The sequence below is a fragment of the Caloenas nicobarica genome, chromosome Z (genome assembly GCF_036013445.1).
Source record: "Caloenas nicobarica isolate bCalNic1 chromosome Z, bCalNic1.hap1, whole genome shotgun sequence".
Taxonomy (NCBI): Eukaryota; Metazoa; Chordata; class Aves; order Columbiformes; family Columbidae; genus Caloenas; species Caloenas nicobarica.
Window position 1 is genome coordinate 106,801,530 of NC_088284.1, and position 19,793 is coordinate 106,821,322.

The following is a 19,793-nucleotide window of genomic DNA, read 5'->3' on the forward strand; positions in this document are numbered from 1 at the left end:
GTAAAGGTATATTCTCCTATGGATGGCTGCAGTTTGTCCCTGCTGCTGTATCTCATCTGCCAAGTATGCTGAAAAACTCTCAAATAACATTTGAAATGAAACAAATGTAGTCATGAATTTTAAATTACGAGATGTCTAAAGACGTCATTAGAAAATTTTTTTATTCTTATTACAATAGATATTTATACAATGCAAAATTATACAGAATGTAACATTAAATCAAAGGGAAAATTGAACTGCTATCTTGCTGTTTATTACACTTCTCATTAAAGTTTCTAAATATAAAACTCGTGAAATTATATTTTGAAGAAATTGGTAGTATGTTTAATACTACTTTATTAGTTATTGAAAGAACCACTTGGGGGACAAGGCAGGAACGAAGGCTAAGCTAAGAGGTCTCAAACAATCCAGATGATGCTGTAAATACGGATACAAACAGATAAGGCAATACACTCTACGGGAACATTGCATCGGACAATTTAAGGCAGATGTTAATGGGGCAGGGTTTAAAATAATGGTGAATATCGTAGTGTTCGGTTTTCAAATTCTGTAGGCAAGATTTTCCGTCAGTATAAACTGATATTCCTCCCTTGTAAGTGGAGCAGCGCTCATTTGCAAAGGGAGAAATTTCACCCTTCTTTTTCCTGAGTGACATCAGAATTTTGATTCTAACTTGAATTATCATTTTTGGCTAAAAATTGCCGGGGAGTCCAAAAGCATTTAAAAGCTAAAGCCATTGAATCCATTAAATGCGCCTTTGGCACCTCTCTCAGTCCCTTTTGAACATTCTGGTCCTCATTTTAATCAATCTCTTTTTATTAAGTCCTTTGGCTCATTTACTTGTACGTGCATTTGCTTTATTTTATTTGGAACATTTCTTTTGTAGTGTCTTGAAAAAAAAAAGAAAAAGAGTTGTGACATTTCTTTTGGATAGCTTCTTAAGTATCTGGCAGTCACCTCTGATGCGATGTTGATGGGTACGGATAGATTAGCTCTGTTTTCCCGATGATCTGTCAGATGTCGAGTTCTGAGGAAGCTGGTTGTGTGTGCTGGTGATGCATATGTAGGAGTTTGATAAGTGGATAGAGGGGGAGCTTTCGTTTTTTTTTTTAATTCTGTAAAATCGCTGTTTATTAAGCTGGATTTAGCCTTGTGAAGCGAGGTTCTCGCTGGCAGGTAGTTAATCAGTGATCACGGTAACTCAGGATGCGACCAGGGGAGCAAATATCCATTTAGAACGTAGAAACTAAAGAGCACTTCATTAGGATGAGCGAATTTCCATCTGCGTTGTATTTTGTGTATACTGGAGCAACTAATAGAGTAAACTGATGGATGGCAGTTAGCGTGATCATATCTCAGCTGATGACAAAGTTTGCTCAGCACTAAGTAGAACAGACTTACTCCGATTGACAGTAGTCTAGCCATCAAAATTTCAAGAAGCTCGAAATGGCGAATTCCCCAGGAAAAAAAGCAGCTGATCAGCATTTCTGTTGATACCGATTTCAGTGAAATTGCTAGAATAATTTGCACAGAAGGATGAAAATTCCTTGAAAAATTCTTCCCATGTTTTTCCTTCCACAGCCAACTTGTTTTTCTGCATCGTCTATTTGTTCTGCATGTTGTTGAGTTCATGGTTGACCTGGTAATATCTGAGCTTCCGTGGTTCCTTTTCATAGTGTCCCTTGAGAATGAAGGTCCAAACCATATTTCATTCATAGCTTTTGTTATGAAATCTCCATCAAGAGTCTAGTGGCAGAAAGCTACTGAGAACGTTGGGGTAATTATCCAAAAGTCGTCTTTGGAGATCAATATTAGCTGGTCTACCAGTGTGGCTAATGTGAGATGGAGTTATTGTTTAGGATGCATGCAGTCACAATAATGTCAGTAATTAATCAAGTGAAATTGGATGGATGTACAGATATAGATACAGATATAGAGAGAGATTTGGAGAGAATGGGAATTGTTCTCTTGCACTGCTGTGACTTTATTTACTCCATCAAAGTTAATCCTGATTTCGGTATCTCTGTCAGTAATGTGCATAGGTGGATGGAAAATAGGTTCGTAGATATTTATTTGTTCTGGGAAGGATTCGCACATTCAATTCTCACGCATCATTTTCTGGTCCATTTAAATATGTATCAGCCTCACACATGAACATTTGAAGATCTTTAGCTGTACTCAAGGAAGACTCTTATGTGGCGCGTTTCTAGTACTGACAAACACAAAGGAGGTAGAGGAATTAAAACCATCACAATGCTCCAGTGCCCCTTAGAAGATGAGGAGACACGGAGTATTCCTGGGCATTCACTGATTAAACTTGGGCTGGAGGTTTGCGAAGTGCAGAGTTTCGGAAAGTCTTACTGCGGGACTTCACCACCCATGCAATGGCTCCAGTAACCAGAGTCTCTCAAGGACAAGGATCCCATTGACGCTTGCATTGTGCATTGAGCAGAAGGGTGTGATGCATGATGTGGAATGAACGAAATAACTCGTGTGTTTAGGGAAATGCCAAATTAATGAAAATTCAGAAAGCTCTAATGTTGAAAAGGCACACAAATTCCTTGATAGAAATATAATGCTGCTAACAGTTTCAAGATTATTGTTGTCTGAATTTTCTGCTTATTGTGTACTGCAATTAAAATTCTTTTCAACTGAAAAACCAATGTCAAATTAATATTTCCTTTTGGAAAAAAATACGAAAGTACACATCTTGTTCCGTTTAGCACCATCATGGTCTTTGATCTGGTTCCCTGTGTCCAGTGAAAAACATGGATTCATGTTAATGGGAGCAGGCTAAGACCATATATGTTTGGCTTACATATACAGTCACATGAGCACAAGTACAGTAAGTTAAAATAACACACCCACTCAGACTTCCATCTGTGTTTTAAGCCACAAATCCCTCTATTTTCTTTTTTATTTAGCAATTAACTTCTCCATTTATTCTGTAGCTAAAAGCTGCCATAAGATGAAAATAGACTAAGTTCGATTTTCTTCTCTCGCACTCTAAATAACATTCAGAGGAGACTCAGACCTGAATTACGAAATCTGCATTTCCTGGAAGTGCCAGGTGTGACCGTGATTTGGACACCGGTCCCATACACAGAATAGTACGAAATGCTTTAAAACCCCACCTGGGTTACCCAGCCGTCATGTTCTGGCTGTTCTTGTTTATCCCTCGCTCGGAGCAGATGGATGGAAGAGGCAGGGAACGGGGAGGTTCCTTGGCTCCTTTCCCGATTCACCGGCCAGCGCAGCTGAGACGGGCTGGGAATATTGTAATTTGTTGCTGCCCTGCACCGGAGAGGAGACAGAGGAGAGTCAGGACTCGGGGGTGTCCTCACGGGCTGGCACTGCCCCTTCGCTGGGGCCATGGGAGGTCCTGAAACCTGGTCCTCAGTGCAGTGGTCCCCAATATTCCTTAGCTCTCGGGAGCGATGCTGAGGAAAGCCGTGCGAGGCGGCAGCATCCTCCCTGGGCTCTGCCCGGGGTAGCCGCAGTTTTAACTTTTTAATTTCCTGCATCCCTGAACAACTCAGGAGGGGAAGCTGCGGCCTGGGGACCACTAAATGCGTTAAAACTCACTAGGTATGGAACAGACGACCTTTAAAACTAGCCAAGAGTCTCCAACGTGGGTGCCAAAAATTAAAAACCACCTAATTCCATATTTAGTCATTTATCTTAGTTCTTTTCCTCAAGGTTGTAAATATACACCGTGCCATCTCATAGGTGGCCTGATGTTCGTAGGCACCGGGCACCTACGATGCTAACTCAAGTGTTGAGACTGCTTAGCTAAGACTGCGACTTGTAGTATCAGATTTGCATTTTTCTGGGTGATTAAACTCGAGTTCCCTCGCTCTTAACTCCCGAAAGGAGCTTCGATAGAATGACCAGCATTGTAACATATGGCTTAGCAAGGGGGGAAAAAAAGAAAATGAGTATTAGAAATGGATGGACTAAAGAATACGCAGGATATATCAGGCACATTAACCAAACATATGGTGCTAAATGAGATATTTTTTTAAAATTGCAAAAAAATTGACATTCCTGGCAGTCTCAAGGATAATGTGACATGGCTCTGTTAAATTTAGAAGAATGGGACATATTTTGGCTTGTTCTTGGAAACCTTTTTCTTGCATGCCGACTGTATTTCTTCTTTTATTAACCCATTCAAAGAATGTTTGAATTTTGCTGCTAGAGCACCATGCTAGCGCAACATAAAACGTGAATGATGCTAATTGCTTTGCACTGCCTAACTTTCTGTCATACCCTCCCCTCTTAAAGGACAAAACATGCTTTGGAAATGAGCTGGCAAGCTCATCTTAATTCTTTCTCTTGGTCAATATTAAGTGATGTAATTAAGCTCCTGTTTGCAGATTCTTCTGAACTAGGAAGCAGCCATTTTTTTTCTTGAGATCTGATGGATATGATCGCTCAAAATAAAATGTGTCATTACAAACCACAAATGAAAACATGGTAGAGTTGGACCGTTCCAAACAAATACATTTCAGAATACCCTGAAATCAAATAAATAAATAAATAAACAAACAAATAAATAAAGTAGTGATAATAATGGCAATCAGAACAATGATGACAAACAAATATAACAAAAGTGGGAACTGATTATCGGTGCTTCGATTTGTCTTTCTACTCAATTTTACAATGTAGCGTTACCTTAAAATCTCTGTTTTCACATGAAAACCTTATAAGGTCCCTCCCCGGATGAAGGTGACACTGCACGGCATTGTCACGGTCCAAGGTCACTCATCAGCTTTGCTGTAGCTCCTCAGGTTCCGGTGTTGGGACAGCATCACCTGGACTTGCTACAGCTTTAAATCCCTGTTTAATTCCACTGTTCTCTCTGCCCCTTCCACCTCCTTTAGCACAGGGCTAAAAGAAGAGCTTGTTCACTTTCTCGGAAGCTTCATAGTCTTTCCCATAACCCTGATAAGGGTATGGGGAACAGCAGGGAGCTCATGAGCCAGCTGAGCCGTACGGTGCATAGACTTGGAGATCTTGCTCCTTCCATGACCTCCGTGGCTTGCCCAGGACACAGGTCCTCCTGTCCCCTCCTGTCCCCTCCTGTCCCCTCTTGTCCCCTCCTGGATCTCTGCTCGTGGACCTTGTGTCTCCACGCCAGAGTGCTGCTCGACCGTACAGTTAGAGCAGCTCAAAAGCCTATTTTACTGCGATAATCCCTGTGCGTAAACAGTCACTTCTGGCCGTGATGTGTTGCACTTAGAAGGACGGAACCTGCTACGTTAAAACCTTCCGCGGGTGACAAACCGTCCACAGCCCAGCACGGAGCAGCTGTACCCACGGCCGTGCTGCCAGCAGCCACCTCCTCTACCCCTCCCCAAGCACAAATATTGTCACCGACCCTTGGCGTTGTGTTTAGGGCTGGGGTGGACGCTTACTTGGTGTTTCCATCCCCAGTTCCTCCATCGTAAGGAAGTCTGGGTCAACAGCACCATTACTGGTTTTGAGTGTCCTAGTCCAGAATACGGACAATTCAGAGCAGTGAGTGACATCCCAACTTGTGATTTGAGCAGAAATTCAGCAGGCTGCATTGGAATATTTCATTGAAATACCTTAGTTCAGTCTTTCTTGCCTCCAAACCAAACTAATTCCTTTTGCTTTTGTCCCTACTCCAAAGTCTTTAAGACCAATATGAAAAACCCCCAACCCAGTATTTTTCTCGCACAATAGTCTGTCCGTTCTAAACTTTTATTTTTGAAAGATTAAGTCTGCAACCATTCTTGCTATGAGGAAAAAGCCACCACAGCAGCAAAACCTCATAGCAAACAGTTTCAGGACAGAAAGCTGCAAGTACAGCACTGGAACTCTAACCGTTCCCTTACTTTATTTAACTTTCTGAAATAGAAACTGCAAAACCTCACTGAAACCATTAAGACCCCAGCAGCGCAGCGTATAAAGTACAAGAAGGCTCCTGCATATTGCAATCAACATCCCAGGGACTATAAAACTAGTGTTATTAAATATAAAGTTAATAATATCGTCCAGAGATAATGTTGTCCAGGCCTCTCTCTTTCCTTTTTAACAATTAAATTCTATAAACTATAGAGCTGGAAATAAGGTTGAATGACTTTGCTAGTGGAAGTTCAGCTTCCACATTATCTGATACTTTGCTCTTGCACCTGAAACCTCAACTATTCTGCACCTTTGTTTTGCTATATCCCTATGGATATGCAAAATGTCTGATGTACTGTATGTACTGAAAATTATGTGTTTTCAGAGTATGTGCAGATAATCAGAATACTCACATGCCTCTAGAACTGTAAAAATATAGAGAATACAGACACACATACATATTCTTCATCTATATGCTGTAATATTCTTTTATCCAAGCATAAGACATATGCAGAAGAGGCTGGGATTTTAAGAGCCTATTGCAATATATTTATTCTGCTAATTTCTGTGGTGCCACGGGCATGATATAATATCAACAGGAGTTATTCTTACAGGGTGTAACAAACCGGTCATATTAGCATTACAGCATTTCTGCCTGTCCCCGGGGGAGGTTTCACCCAGTGGCAACTTAACTCTGATTTTCATTGGAAGCCTTTGATATAGTTCAAGGGCATAGTAACAACGCTGAAATAATTCCAGCGTGGCTTCTAATATCAAGACACAAATACCATTCACCCTTTAAAAAAAAATTTGAAAGCAAAAGTGAACCACTTAAATATATTACTTTCAAATACCTTTGAAGTCAAGAGAGTAAGGAGAGGCAGAGTTTGAACTTAGAAAACTTCGTACTCTAGTTGTGCCTTGAGTCGTGCAGCACATTTAAAAGATCCATTTGCAATAATCTACTAAACCAGTGAGTGAAAGACAGAACTCATAAAAAGCCTGTAAAAATCCAAATGCTCCAGCTATTACAGATTTCTAAAAATAAAGCAGAGTAGGTTTCAGTAGCAATAATAAGCTGCATCTTATCCATATTTCAGATTTAAAAGAAAAATATGGCTGCCTTTTAGTACTCATTGCTTGGAGCGAACCATGGCCACTTCTGCCTCGAAAAAAAGACCACAAATAAAAGTGAGCTTTCGGCTTACTGTTGTGTTCCGTTTCATTTGTCCTTTAAGTTTGTGTAGCTGCTTCTGCACCCACTTTCACAATGCATAGGCTGTCGTTCCATGACCTAGCATTATTAAATTGCACTTATCAATCATTCTTGCCAGGAATGCCATCGCCAACTACATTAAAGAAGTCAGAGAAGTCTGGTTTCAGCAGTCCCTCGCCTTCGCAGACCTCCTCCCTTGGAACGGCTTTCACACAGCACCATCGACCTGTCATTACAGGACCCAGAGGTGAGGCCTAACCCAAGAGCCCCCAGGCAGGTTCGACATCAGCCACGGCACCCAGTGTCCGTCCCAGCACCTTTCCACGGAAAGTCACCTCCACGTGTCGCCCACCGAGGGAGAGGCTGTGCTTCAGGAGCTTGAGAACCCGGAGGTTTTAGTTGTCGAGACCCGTGTTTGGTTTTACTAGGCTGGGCTGTTTGGCTAAACTGATGACCATTCAACAGGGCCTAAGGTGGAGACGCTGGTTTCTGGGCGCTTGGGGTTTTATGCAAAGAGGGTGGGGAAAGGGACAGAATGTGTTACAGACAGTGTCTTCTGCTTGTGTCCATTCATGACATAGATTCAGTGGAAGTGCTGGAGGTCAGGGCCCATCACGCATTCTGAACCATGCCAGTCTTCCAGCACTACGGCTTTGTTTCTACCAGTCGTTTGGTGCTGGTGTTGTTGGTATCAGCGTGCTGAAGAACCGCCTTGTTCGGGGACTCCTTTGAAGTTGGTTCCTGCAATGCTTTGGCTGGTTTTCTTCGCAATACTCTTCTGACTGACTTTCCAAGCAAAAGAGATGTCCTCTGGGTCTAGATGCGCTTATACATTTTTGTTAGAAAGATGCATTTGCATTTAGCCGAGAAAAGTAAATGCAATACTCAGCTCACATTTGAAAAGGAGCTCACTTGGGCATAGTAATACACACAAATGAATGAATCTTCTTACAAACCTCTTTGGAAGATATAAAAATAGGAGTGAATGCTTGTGACAAGTTTCTTTCTGCTATGAAATTTTGTCTCATTTAGAGAAGATTATTAAGGAATTGGTCGAATGGTGAAGCATAAAAAGGCATATTAGCAATTCATCCTAGAAATTATTTTGAAACGTCTCTTTGGCATTAGTGTGGTTTTACTGAGGGCAGCATAAACCAGGAGGCGCCTCTTTGTCTGCACAGTGCAGGTGATGCGGCGCGAAGTGGCGGAATTGCTCCTAAGTTGAGGCGAGGTCAGAACTGCACTTCTTGGCTATTGGTGCTTTGTTAAGTCTACTTATTGTAGTCGGATTTGTTGTGGTTAATCCCATAAAAATTATGTCTTAGACACACACCTACATCCTCAAAAGATATTTAGGCATCTAAGTTCTGGACAGATTTCCCTTGGAATCTGGATCCGAGCTATCTGGCAAATAAATCTTCTTTTAAAAGCCTTGATAATTGGTGATATAAGTATGAATAATGTGAATGTTCCATTAACATTATATTCAGTGCACATCAGCTAGGTGAATTTCTATCTTTCAGAAGTTCAGCATTTTAGATTTGAGTTGTTGATTGATCAGTTAATATGCCTTTCTGTATTTAGCTATGTTTTACCTCACACTTATTTTTTAAGGTCATTGAATGCCTTTGTCTGGCTGCATTTAGACCATTTGTGTTTTGGATTTTTGTGTGGCTGAGAGAGGAAATGTATCGCTGGTGAGGTCTTGTTTAAATCTCATCTAGAGTCTCTTTTAACAAGACTTTTTCTATGCACCAGCGGGTATCCCTCGGCTATGTGAGAAGAACATTCAAAGACAGCCAGAATTCGAAAGAGCAAATACAATGATTACAGTTCCCAAATTTTGTTTGTTTGAAAGGAGATGTCTTTACTAACTCTATAAAGAAGTAACACAGTTTCATATCGTTGTGGTTCCTGACAGAATAAGCAAAAACCTGTTCTTCTGCGACATCATTTAGAAGCATCTTCTATTTTATGCTTGTTCACAAGCAAAGTCTTACAGACTTTCAGGAAAAATCCCTCTGAATCCATCCATGGGTTGTTTAAGTGTCATCATCCTGGAAAAATCTTGTTCCAGACTTTGTTGGTTTTGGACATTTCTCTTCAGTATTCTTCCACAGCACACTGGCTGTGTTCATTCCTCTTCTACAACAATCGTTCCGTTAGCAAAGGGTAATATACTGAGATGGATTGTTTTCTGTAAATCCAGCTTTGTTCTTTATCCCATTCCCTCCAGCGTACTCTAGGACAGTAAGCAGAAGAGGGAAGGTTTTCGGGTATCAAAAGTGGCAACATAAAGAGTATAATGCAATCAAGCAAGAGACTATAATCTTTGAGCAATGCATCTCCACCGTTAGTTACTGGAAGTTGTACCTTTCTGCAGAAATCACGGGTATAATATAGCACACACAGGTTGCATTCTCTTTGGATACATATGCATAATGTAAATGGTCAGTGGCAGATTATTCTGAGTGGTCTTCAGAAAAGTAAGAGCAGGATTTAATCCTCAGTCGGTAGAGATATTTCAGAGAAAGGAAAGCAATGAGTAAGTAGGTCACCATCAGCGTAAGCTCCTCAGCCAACTGAACGATTACAAGAAGGTTCAGTCTCCTTCTGATGTTCATATGTGCAAGTTTATCACTTGGATGTGTGTATGAGATGCATTTGTAAAGCACGATCAAAATAGACAGCAGAGAAGAAGCTGTAGACTATTCATGGCAGGTGTTGTCATTGACAACCAGTGATTTATAACTTCTCAGGAATATTCCCAAATCTTTCAAGCACTTCCAAGTATTCCTTAGAACGCGGTGCGTGTCTTAGGCCGGCGTATCCCAGGATGCTGAGTGCCCTTCCCAGTGATCCCCGCAATGAGTCATTCTGGAAACAAAACTTGCTTGGAGGAGGAGCAGATCCTTCAGAGGATTTCTTTGCTAGAAGGTGCTCCATTCAACGAACCAGCTGGAAAACCTCTGTTGTCGTGCGGTTGTCTGTGCTGTGTTGTGGAAGGCTGGGCACTGGTTTTCTATCCGCGTTGGTGCTGCTGCCAGTACCCAACCCAGCTGGGCAGTAGCCAGCGGAGAGGATCTGAGCTGGCTGACCAAAGGACCAGATGTGCAGTGAGTGCTGGCACGGGGATGCCAATGCTTCAGTGGCTCCTCACTAGTTCCAACAGATGGTGGTAAGATCCAAGTTTCTTTGGTGATAAGCTAGCAAAGTGATTCATGGAGCCTCACTTGATGATGGCAGTTTTTTGGGCATGACTCTATGAATGCACCATATGTCTTCTCTGGACCAGTGTGGTGAGGATTCAGTGTCTGGCAGATGGTAAATTGATCACCTATAGGGTGGCTTTAGCATCGCTATCAGTTTTAGGATTTATTTCAAAGCGTTGAAAATTCAAGCAGTTAGATCTTTATCTCCTACACATCGTACTTTTGTTACCTGCAAGTTAGATTATTTGGTGGTCAGTGTGGCTCACCAGTTTACACCAGTATTGCAAAGCCGTCATGGATTGCTGGCATCTTACAAAGATTCCCAGACATCAGCCCACTTGAACTCTTTACCAGACAGTGAAGGATTTAAATACGATGGGTGACAGCAGTATTTAAATAAGAAGTTTTAGGTTTCTATGTATTGCTACTTACACTCTAGTGACTTTATATCTGGAGCTGGCTGAAACGTTAAATTGACCACGATCTTGTAAACCTGGGATATAGAGCAGCCTGTGCTGTAGAGCATTCAAGCATTTCCACAGAATACGACAGCAAGCCAAAAAGCAAGGAAGAAAAGGCAAGGAAAGAAAAAAAAAAAAAAAATGAGATGGTATGTTAGGAAGATAAATGAAGGAGAAACACAATTACAACAAACAAGAAATACTGCACAAAGGGAAGAACCCAAGGAAGTGGATGTCTGAGCAGAAAGCAAAGAAGGGTTGAAAGTCACCTAGTGGAGTGGTTCCCATTATATTCATTTCTCCATAGTAAGCATTGCCAGTGAGATTTTCGTCAGGACAAGGCCTACCAGGGAAACTCTGCAGGATAGTATAATACCCTCTGTTCGTGCCCAAGTGGCAAAAACTTTGCCACGTATCTGGGAAGACGCTGTGCCCATCTCTATCAAAATGCTCCCAGAGTCACCAAAAATATCAGTGCTCGTTAGGTGTCCGGTCCGCCTGCCCCAAGCAAATCAAAGCGGTAACTCCTGCTAACTCGCTCCAGACCTACACAGTGTAAAGGACGTTTTGTAATATCCTATTCGTACAACTATCCATGGCTGCTCCTCGATGCTGTCAGACTAACGTAACCTTCTACTTCCCTTGGAATTTTTACAAAAGCAAAGCGGTGCGAGTTCGTTCCGATACAGACACCTCAGATCAGGGGATTGTAATGCAAGACAGCCAAAAAGAGGACAGAGGCACCCCATACGAGCAAGAAAGTTGAGTAGAAACCGTAAATCGTATTAACGCTGCCCAAGAGAAGAGCTAACCCAGCACCAGCACAAAGCCATGCTCCAGTTTGCAATGTCAGGGTAGCTCACTGGCTGGGTGAAGCTTGTTTTGTTTGTGGGGTTTTTTTGCCACTCACGTCGAAATAATACAAAGCTGAAGGAAAAACAGTTTCCTAACAGATGGCCTCAAGGTCAGGGTTAATAATTACTCGATACCCTACCCGAACTGCATCTCCTCCCGTCCCAGGCAGGGGCGGGCAGAGGGGAAGGCTTGCAAATGGTTAAAGCTTCAGCTAAACAAAAGTCAGGAACCGTGTAATTAAAACTCTACCTTTGTTGTATTGTAAAGAGTTAGCCTGTGACATAGGAAATATTTAAAGGAGCGGGCTGTTCAGCTAATTTGTGTGTGAGTGAACTGCTTAGACAGTCCTATCCTAAATTAACTCTAAGACCACCCACTGAGATTGCCTCATAAAGGGCCGTGATTGCTCAGCTTCGTTTTGTATAACCGTTCAATAATTACTAGATAAATGCATAACTAAAAGCTCTATTACACTAATAATTTGTACTGAGATAGATGTGTGGGACACCATGCTGGGTTAATTTGTCATCCCTGCAGCAAACTTCTAAAGAGGGCTCTTTTGCGGAGGAATTGTGTTAATATGTTGCTCCAGTGAGGACATGTTAGAGCAACAAGATGACTTGGTCGCTTAATCTCCTAAAGAGGCAAAATGCCTGGAGGGTAAGTGCCAGAAAGAAGAATGGGGGGTGATTAACACAGTGGACCCAGATTTAAACTCATCCTGACAAAAGGAGCTGATCTAACTGAGCAAAAGACTGAAAAAAAGGGGAGTGTTAAAAATACTAATAGGATTTCATGCATCCGGAAAAAATAATGTAAAAATAAAGTGCTGCAGGAGCAAAGTATTTTACCCATGTTTTTACTGATTCTGTGTTCGGTTTCTTTGCTCTCTCTGATGTATCCATGAAGTTAAACTATGTGCTTTAAACAGTGCAGTGAACTATAATATTTTTATCTCTGCTCTATGCTAAATTCTTCCAGCTTCAGACGCACACAAAAAGCACATTATTGCTTTAAATATGGAACCCATGTTTAAGCATCAGAGCTCTGGATTTTCAACCTCCTCTATTGACAGAACCATAAATCATGTTAAAGTTAAGTGAATTACTGTAGCGTGGAACTATAGCTTTAACAATGTTTATGTAGTATCAGCTTACCATCTACAGAATGAAAGGGGAAAAAAACATTGATATTAGAAATGGGAATGTGGAGTCCTATTAACTTAACAGCAATATATCACTCCAAAGTCACAGATTCCATTACCATGCCCTTTTTAGTATCAAAGCAGAATTATATCATCACACACATAAAGGTTGTGGTTTTTAAGAGAATTTACATTTCTATTGTAAACTTATCAACTGCATTTCATTATAAGAAAGACATGATATATTCTCCTAGCAGTAGTTTTTATCTTATATATGGGAATAGACTGTGTATTAAAAATGATAATAATATGCAAAAGTTGCCAGCATTTGATGTGAAGTAGGAATTCTACAAATAGGTTAAATTAGGGGGTTTTGACCTCTAGCTATGGTCTTGTAAGGGAGGAGTGCCTTCTATAGGTATGATTTTTATTTCTGTGCCCATGCAATCAGTTCTATAGTATTCTGATCTCCCAAAGGCAGTAGAGTTTTGACATGTTTTAAAACAATCTGCTCAAAATAGCCAACTTAACTGGCCCCCTGCCTATGCCAGAATCTGGAACCAGCGCTAAGTTCAGATCTACAGGTTTCCAAAAGCAGCCCGTAATACTCACAATCCAGAGTAAAGCAATAAACCCTCTGCCCAAACGCAGCTTTAAGCGTATTTTCCTTTTACTAGGAGCTCCGTGGGCAAAACGTTCTTCTGCCTCCCACTTGCTACTGCGAAATCTCTTACAGAAAGAGTGTTTCTGAACGAGGGGACCGGGCGCTTTAGGCCAGCGTGGTATAAAGCTGATAACCAGCCCCGGCCTTGGAGATACCATGGCTCTGTTTTTTCTGCAGTGCTCAGCCAACCACCCGCACTGGACTTGTGGAGCTCAAAGGTGGCTATTTGACAATTCAGTCCTTCTTTTTGATGTCTGTGGGCAGGAACAGGTCCTCATCCATCAGATTTAGGGTATTTGTCTATCTCTTGCACTGGTCAGCTGTTTATATTACATTTTGAATGCTTCACGTATGTATCAGTGATAGCTGAATTTTACCCATGCTGAGAGGATAAGGCCTGTTTTTATTCTCCCACCCTGTGATTTCCCAGCCTTGTTACCGCCAATGGGAATGCAAGAGAGGACCAGTTTGAATTTAGCTCATCCACAGAGCCGACAGACATGTTACTAAACAGCCCCTTTGCACCATTATGGGACTTAAGTTTTCCACTGATCTGAATTCCCTTCAAAGGGCTGATCCTAGGAGTGGTCAGTCCTACCCTCAGCAGCTCAGTATTTAAGTGGAGGCAAGTCCTTGCTAACCTGAATAAGAGATTGCTCAACATGTATCACCCTGAGTCGATTCCTAATGGGCAGTAAGAAAAATGGGGACTTTCAGAAACCTTTGAGAGAGTTACAGGGACGCAGCTCCCATTGAAATTCAAAAGCAGTTAATGAATTCTCTCAGGACCTCCGCAAATCCCAGCCCAGGTTTCTTAATTATTTTTTTTTTTCTTGTTTGGGTAACTGCTCTCATCACAAAAAAAAATCTTTGGGCTTAAAGCTATTGTTTTAGCCTTCCATTCTTTACCTCTTGTATTGTATTATACGCAGGAGTGTAAGTTCCTTTCAACAAATTTGGATTATTGCCAGATCTCCTTATTAAAAAGTCACTCTTCATATTTCCGATAAACACAGCTGTTTCATGGGGTTTGAAAGCATTTCACATCAGCCAGCATGGTGGCTTAGCCAATTAGTACTCTAATATGGTCAATTTTCGGAATAAGTACCTTTGGGGTACAAAGGGTGGGATACATCTTGCATAATTTGAACTGGCACTTGCTTCACTTAAATACCAGGAGCAAGCTTACAGCACGCAGGGAGTTAAAGCAAGTTAGGAGCCTGAAGTGGAAATATCTAGCAGAACAAACTGTTCTATAACATTTCCAGGGAAATGACTTTTAAAAAAATACTTTCTTAGTTGTAATGAAGCCAATTATAATGGCCTCAAAAACAAGCTGACAAAAATGGTCATGTTTCATTATGAATCTAATGTTACTATTTCTAGGAAGATTGATCAATGTTTAATGAGCTATTAGTAAACTTGATTATCACTTTATAGAGGAGGTGTCTGAGCATCATGCCCTAGTGAAGCCGACCCACTGTTGGTGTGATGGGTTATCCCGTGTCTTTGTGAAGGAACGGTGGGTTTGATTCCCCAAGCCAGGAGTACAGAGGTAGGAGAGGCTTTTCCTGAGCGGGAGAAGAGCAACACTCGATGACCCTTGCCAAGACTTCAAACGACTTTATGAAGAAAGAAATTTCATCCGGTCATCTGGACTTGAAGGGGTTGGCAAGGCTTTCTGGAAGAGGAGCTGGAAGGTGGATGGATCAATGTGTCTGCCCCACATGTTGGGCTGTGCTGGTGGAGAAATGTGTTTGCAGGTGTGATCCTGAAGTCCCTTTACCGCGTCGGTGGGCGCTCCGTGGGAGGAGGGATCCCACGCGTCTTTATTAGGACGGATGCTTTGTTCCAGGAGAAGGGGTGCTAAATATCTGAAGAAAACTGTAACCTGTTTCAAATTAACTGATTCTTTATTATCTGATCATCCAGTTGAGTAGAATTCACAATTCTGGCTCTTCTTCATTTGCCTCAGAGGTGCGAAGTGCGAACCTAATCAATGAACGCAGCCCATTTTTTTAGTTAGCTTGTTTGTTAGTGGCCGCCACAAATCAAAGAAGGGAAAAGACAAGACTGGCCTGCATAATCAGATGATGGAATTGAGCGTGCTGAAAAATTCTCTTGCTTCTGTGCCGCACAGCACCACGAACTCATAAAACACTAAAAAATCCAGTGCAGCAGGCAACAGCTGTACTGCATAATTACTTGGCCCAATAGCAGTAGTTTTAAAATACTGGTATATCTGTTGCAGGCCACCATACATTATCATCTCATTTTCAATAAAAAGTCTGGGATGTTTCAGATGAGCTTCAATGGAATTAGAATCATGTGTGCTTTGAAATATTTATGCTTGCCTTGAGATGGAAGGAGAATTCCTGCCTCCAACCCCGACACGCAAATAACGGATTTAATAACACCAGATAGTCCAACTCCGCCATACCTCCAGCAGGTAGAAATGAAGTTTTGATCTGGAATACGCATGTTTTCATAGGTTATAGAACTTATATTTTATGTCATTTAGTGAGGTCAATAATAAAATATAAATGTCAGAGGCTGAAAGACGCCAAGAGAAATATGGTTTGGCAGCATGGAGCTGCTTAGGGATGCATTAATAATAAGTCAATAAGTAAATAAATAATAGACAAAGACCCGTTTTATCTTCCATTTGAAGATCTCAAAGAATTTACAGTCACTCATTGAGACTTACAATATCCCATCAGAAGCAGATAAGTAGTAATAGCCCCTTCTCATACACAGGAAAACTTGTCTCACTCTAGCCATGGTTTTCAGAAGCAATGACTTAATAATTTTTATTAAGTGTTTCTGAAAATTGTGACTGAAGGGGCTTGTCCTTGGTCACTTGCCCCTTTTAGGGGCAAACAGGGAAAACGGCGACCTGCTCCGCTACTTCACATCATTTAACTGATTAAAAATGTTTGTAAGGATACGTATATTTGGAAACACAGTTGTGTTCTGCACTCAGAACTTGTTTGAAAGGCCATTTTTGCGTACACGGCAGTTGGTGACCACAACACAGCTGTTGGAGTAATGGTTTATATCTAGGCCAGCATTTCTTAGACTTTTGCTTTTAATTCTCTCTCCCTAGTATAAGGCAGACACGCTTGTAATGTTGATGAGTTTGCTAGTAGTAGATTCTTCCTCTTATCAAACAGCCCTTACTAGTGCCGCTTGAGAAATTTGGTATTTCCTAGTCCAAGACTGCAAAGCCAAACCTTTTGGAGATCCTTATTCCGTTTGTTACTTCTTATGCTAATCCAGCTACGCTGAGAAAATGAACTTTGCGTGTCAGTGTATGCCGCAGGCTGAGGACTGACACCTATTTGGTCTTATTTCCTTCCCCCAGTCCTTCCCCTGATCAGCAGAAAGCCCTTCGAGGCGATGCTGAGGAGTTGGCCAACACTCCCAAGAGCAACCGCTTTCTCCTTCTTGCAGCATTTTACCTTCCTGAGTGATTGCTGAGCATTTCTGCATTTGTTCTTCTCTCTCTATTTGGAAGGATCACCAACAAATGCTTTCCACTTTGTTTTCTGCCCTGAGATGCTGAGGCAACAGAGAAAGACCCAAACTTAAATGCCTGTGAATATTTCTAATAACCATAACACATCTTTCGTATAGAAAATCAAATTATTAAATGAAGAGCCATACCTTGGAAAAGCTAAATACCATGTGGTTTTAGGCCTAGTTTTGAATGTCCATCTGTTGCCTGGGTACAATTTTTTATTCCTTCTTGTTTGATTGAAATAGCATTTCGAGCTCCTATTCATCCAGTAGAAGAAAGGGAATGAATTTATTCCCAGATGTGTACAAAGGACAGGATAGTTGCATAACAATTTCAAATAGTATTAACAGAGCTGGTGCTAAAATGAAATGTTTTTTATAAAGGTTGAAAAAGTCCCGGTCTATTTTTTACTTAATTAGACGTTTGCCACATGAATTTTCATTTCTCACTTTTATCTTCATCTTTCATCTTCCATTTGGCATACAAGGAAAGGCGTAACTATAAAAGGAAATATGAAGGAAGAGAGGAAGAACATGCTTTACATCAAAAAAGGACAGAAATGTTGTATGCTAATGAAAACTTCGTTGTAGTCATCCAAACATTCAGCAGCAGCTTTAGTTGAACCAACATTTGTGGCAAAATATTTTGACAAGCTCTGAAATGACTGCTGCTTCCTGGAGAAGGTGACGACACGTTCGTACCTGTAAAGCGGCGATGACGTTACGTGTCATTAAAGCAGTTACGCCTCAGGGGCTGGCTGGTGTCAGTGAGATCAGAGGTGGACACTTTGGGTGGAATTCGCCTCGCTGGAGGTGTGTGTGTAGACTGGAGGGATCGACCTCGGAGCTGGGACCAGTGGGCTCCTCGCATCCACTAGTGACCCAGTTGGCGTGGTCAGTGAAGTCTCCTCAAAGGTCTGGTTTTGGATGAGACGAACGGCTCCTCAGACACCATTCGTTCTGCCGAGTTCTCCGTTGTTTCAAAGGTAATTAGCTCCATGGTAGACGGCCGCATTTATGCAGGTGAATCCCACATTATCTCTAATAACCCACTTCAAAGTTAGGGCCTCTCCCAGCAGTTCAGGGACACGCAAACAGCCTTCATGTCTTCCTTTGAGGATTCGGGTTCTTTATCTGCAGAGTTTTCAACTATACTCTAATTTAAGATGCAAACTCAGAACAAAACTATTTGTCTTAGAAGTAAATAAGAAATAATTAACTAGATTTTGTAAAAATCAAGAGATAAGCCCAGATGTGCAGACAGGTTGGACGGGCTGGGCACGCAGGTGTCTGCCTTGGCCACGGAGTAACTGTCGACATTTCCATAACAAGGAGTGTGGGATTTGCTGCTGCTTGTTTCCTCTTCCCATTGCAGAGCTGGCACGGCTGTGGGAAGACACTGGTTTCCAGTCCAGCCCACACACCGCAATATGGAGCTGTTGTGAGATAGGTACAGCCGGCGGTTTCGGAAGAGTTTCTCGGGATGTGCGTCTGCTTTGATGAGACGTGGCTGGAGGCCGCGTGTGCCCCTCCGGTTCCTCATCTCCCTACTTTCTCTCAGTGGTTTTTCCTATTTAGTACCACACATTTCATATGCGTTTTCTGTATTTTAAACAGTATTAAGGGGAACAGACTGGGAAGAGTCGTGGGGTTTACAAGGATACGAGGGAGCTTTCCATGGCAAGGATGAGACCTTCATGTTCATCCCATATCAGCACCCCAGGCACGAGTGCAGCTCTTTTTGGTGGTGGTGTCAAAAGGATCATTCCTGTCCAGTTGTGGAGAAAGAAGTCCCTAGAAGTGCAGCCCAGCCAAGCCTTGGTGAATGTTTGTAGGATAATGCAGGAGGTTTCCTTGCTGCTATCTCTGAGTACATGTTTTATCCACATCCTCAGGCTCTGAGTTTGCTCATGGTTTAATAATGCGTAAGAAAAAAATTATTAATAACGTGTCATATTATTAAACTGGCGAGGAACAAGGCTAAGCAGCAGATTTTAGCTTTTATTTAACTGAGAGTTTTTCGTAACATTTGTCATAAAATGAGTGTTTGCTCATTTGTATTTTAGTTAACTTTCCTGCATCTCTCCAATTTTTTGAAAAGTGCCAAAGGCTTTCTTTGCCCTCTTGTCTATTTAACTTACTTCAAAGCCAACACTAGAGTTTCTGTAGGACGTTACCTCCCTTGCGTAGCCTTTATCTAATGGGTTATGTGTGGTGTACAAGCGCAGGACACGCACATGGCCACCCTTGAAGGATGACTAGGATAACACGCCAAGGGAGAGACAGGGATGTAATGGGGACTGTCTGGGGACAAATCAACTCTGATCTACAGATTGTGCACAACCAGATTAATTGGCCATCCTAAGGGAAGAGTGGATTCTCATTTTAGAGGGGAAAGGGAGAATTCGTAGCACTGCGAGTGGCAAGAGTTGCTACCTCATGGTGACAACAAAGAGTGGAAAGCCCTGTTAGCTAACAGGGGTCCAACCCAATTTGTCTTGAAGGAACCGGGCAAAGGTGTCACATATCGTAGGAGAACATAAGGCTCTTCAGCTGCACTTGTAGTTCTGCTGAAATCAGCTGAGGGTAAAATCTGTCATTGCCAATGGGCTCGTGTACATTACACCTTTACATCTTCACTGTAGTACATTTTCCAGCTGGCTTGTTGGCCCATAAATTCACCAAATTAAACTTCATCCCTGAGCGCAAGCTGGGGGCTTGCTGAAGATTTGAGCCAAACGTTATTGAGGAGAAATGTAAATGTAATTTTCAAAACGATCTCGCCACTTCGTGCACGTTCATTAGATGAAAAGACGTTACTTAAAATAAATGTTCCTAAACTGAGGTGGAA

At 41.8% G+C, this 19,793-nt stretch overlaps 1 protein-coding gene across 13 annotated transcripts in view; it reads left to right on the forward strand.

Moving 5' to 3' along the window:
- The window catches only part of NFIA (nuclear factor I A), a 246,526-nt gene that overhangs the window by 190,397 nt on the left and 36,336 nt on the right, over positions 1-19,793 (forward strand). For 8 of the 13 annotated variants that reach the window (XM_065657896.1, XM_065657898.1, XM_065657897.1 and 5 more), the window contains one exon: positions 7,206-7,334. The exons of the other annotated variants lie outside the window; for them this stretch is intronic. In XM_065657896.1, coding sequence (XP_065513968.1) covers positions 7,206-7,334 — 129 coding nt within the window. The remainder of the gene's footprint in view (positions 1-7,205; positions 7,335-19,793) is intronic. 13 annotated transcript variants of the gene reach the window in all.